A 3,022-nucleotide genomic window follows, 5' to 3' on the forward strand; every position below is an offset into this window, starting at 1 on the left:
GTTAGGGGCAGAGTGAAGCCCTGGGAGATGTTTGGGCCATTTGTCACCCTCCCTAGCAGCCCTGAGCTGGCTGGGATGTTCCTTGATCTCCTCAAGGAGACAGGAAACAGGAGCTACAAACATGGTTAACCAGTCAGTTTTATATGGCCCCCTTCTCAGTCCTCTGCACTGCCTATTGCTTTGATATCTGCTATTAAGCAATTAGCTCTGGGGTGCTAAAGGCCTTTTGTAAAATGTCTTTATCATTGGTGTGAGACTTTGGTTTGACTCAGAATCATCTTCTGCAAAGGAATCCAGGTCCAAAGTGGATCTCCTCATTCGGGAATTGCACCTGTGAAAATTCTTTCTTCTACCTGCTTTCGCTCCCCTCCCCTTCCCTGAGACTTACCCCATTCCACCTTCAGTTCAGCCAACAGATTGTCTAGAGAAAGGAAAGGGAGGAGAGATGAAATTTCATGGGGTTCTCTTTATGAGACAGTTTCTACAATTCTTCATATAGCTTGATTTGAATTATGGGAAACAAAGAGAATGAGACAGGGATATTCAGAGAAGAGACACCCATCTTACGGCCTAAACAACCACTGAATCCCCATCCTTAAGGGTAAAGTTTTGTCAAAGGAGGCAGGACAGAGTGGTACCTGGTTCAGAGAAGTGCGAGCTTTTATAAGTAATACCTTGCTTGGGCAAATGATTCATTAAATGCAGTTTTGTCACAGCAGTTTAGGTAAGTTACCTTGAGATCGGTTGAGAAAGGTGTGGTGAAAAAAAAATGAGGCATTTTTCGTGGAAACATCCAAACAATAAACTCTTGACTACACTTCCCTACGATAGAGGACTGGCAAAGGAAAACTATAGTATGGCAGGCAGGTATTTATTCTTTCCTACATGCCAATATCTCAACATTTGGTATGTATTTCTCCCTATAATGGAATAATATCTGGAACCGTGTTTGATTAATTTCAGTGTATCTGGGAAATTTGTTGGTATCCGTGGCCAGAATGCTTCTCCTGGGAAAATAAAGGAATTCAGTCACTCTGACCTTCTAGATGTGACTGCTGTCTCCCACAAACTACAGCTCCCATGATCCTGTAAGCTCTGCTCCTGGTTGAAGGGCAGAATGGGTGACAAGAGATGCACAGTTCTTCAAGATCATGGATTCTGTGTCCTCAGTGACAAAATTGTAGCCTTACCCATGATATAATTTAAAATGAGCTATAGCAGCACACTGGCCTTTTGTGCTGTCTCCCTAGTGGCGAGCTGAATTTCTTAGCCAACTGATATTAATAGGGGATGAACAGGAATGTGATTTGTTCCCTTTTGCATGGCTGTAGAGCTGGTTTCACCCCAGGACAGGGCATATCTCAATAAGTGTGACAAAGGAATAAAGGGGTGTAGGTTGCAGCTGTGTTGGTCTAAGGACATAAGCAGACAAGGTTCAAAGACAAAGGAATAAATGCATTTATGCAAACACAGTGATACCCTCTCCTGGACCTCCCTCCCTAATCCAAAGATTTCTATATTTCTTTACTGGTATTTAGGTAGGCTATCAATTAGCAGCTACTTGGGCACAGCTTCTCTCTATTTCCCCTTGGTGGTACCTTTGAATTGCTGTAGAGCTGACTTCAGAACAATATTTTTTTGAGAAAAATTGTTGAGTTTTTTTTCCACTTCAGGGAATGTTTCCATCAGCTTCTCAAAATCCCTGCTTTCACACCTACAGAGAAACAGACGCTTATTTATTTGTTCTTTACTGGCCAAACAAAGCAAGTCTCTATGTTCATTCAAGGGCATTTTTATTAATATTTCTTCCAGTAATGTGATAACTTTTGAATCTGCTTGCAATCAGTTCCAGCACTCCAGGGGGGCTGTGGTTGGTATCAGTAGCCAGAATCCAACTCTAGGGAAAGTAAAGGGATTAATTTACTTTGGCCTTACAGACATGTCACGCTGCTCTACCCAGGGAAGTACCACAGTTGAGCCCTGCCCATGGGGTCTGAAGCTGTGCCCTAAGGATATCTCCCCTCAGAGCATAGTGTGAACAAGAAGAGAAGATACATACCTATTCAAGGTGCTTCTGATGCCCTAGAGGTAGAGAAAGAGAACAGGATGCCCAATTAAGGAACAACACCAAATAATCTTGGAAAGTCTTGGTGCATTTTCCCTCTCTAGGACCCTCAGCTCTAGTCTATACCTACAAATTATGTGTTGATTTGGGTCCTTATCTTCCTTGTCTCTGAGGCACAAATCAGTGTTCATGAAAGAATTAATTGATAAATCAGCTTTGGAACAGAGCAGCCTCATCCCCCTTGCCTCCCTCCTGCCCATGCTAGAATACTCAATATAGTGAATTCAGAATGATCCTGGTTAGAAGAGCAGTCCTCCAAACCGTGACTCACTACCCCTACCTACCCCTTCATTATTCTACAAAGAATTTCTGTTTGTCCTGGAGAGGAAATGGTTTTATATTTAACGGCTTGGTGGAGGACTGAGGCTTGTCTCCACTACAGACTCCACCAGCCTAGAGCCTTACTAGAATAGCTGTATTGGTTAAATCTTCCATCTGGATGAGGCTCAGCTGACAGAATTGGATTCTGCCAACAGAGATGCTGTCAACTGGGGCAGGGATGAGGCAAAGCCAGCAGAAAAAGCCTTCCTATCACTGTAGGCCATGAGCTTACCTGGGGGCTTTGCTATCATAGTTCTACAGCAGGGGTGGGCAAAAGATGGCCCATGGGCCATATCCAGCCTGCCAAGGGATTTTATCTGGTTTACAGTGGGTCCCTCTATCCTGCCCAGCCAAGGGGCTGGGCAGGTAGGGGGGACAGCCCAGGCTGTAGTGTGTGTGGCCAGTCCTGCTACCCCTGGGCATGCAGGGGGACTGGAGAAGTACAGTGGCTGGACTCCACTTCCCAGCAGCTGCAAAGGTGGCAGCTCCTTCTGGCTGCTGCTGCTGCCCCCTGCCCTGTTGGAAGGGACATGCATACACCCTGAGTTGAGCCAGCAGGAGGTTACAAAGGTTGCT

At 45.1% G+C, this 3,022-nt stretch overlaps 1 protein-coding gene across 1 annotated transcript in view; it reads right to left on the reverse strand.

The window, feature by feature from the left end:
* LOC102373870 (zinc finger protein RFP-like) overlaps positions 1–3,022 on the reverse strand; it is a 15,443-nt gene that overhangs the window by 1,289 nt on the left and 11,132 nt on the right. The window contains exons 5-7 of the mRNA XM_006037792.3: positions 2,060–2,082; positions 1,599–1,714; positions 389–421 (exon numbers count right to left, since the gene is read on the reverse strand). Coding sequence (XP_006037854.2) covers positions 389–421; positions 1,599–1,714; positions 2,060–2,082 — 172 coding nt within the window. The remainder of the gene's footprint in view (positions 1–388; positions 422–1,598; positions 1,715–2,059; positions 2,083–3,022) is intronic.

The sequence above is a fragment of the Alligator sinensis genome, unplaced genomic scaffold (assembly GCF_000455745.1).
Source record: "Alligator sinensis unplaced genomic scaffold, ASM45574v1 scaffold779_1, whole genome shotgun sequence".
NCBI classification, from domain to species: Eukaryota; Metazoa; Chordata; order Crocodylia; family Alligatoridae; genus Alligator; species Alligator sinensis.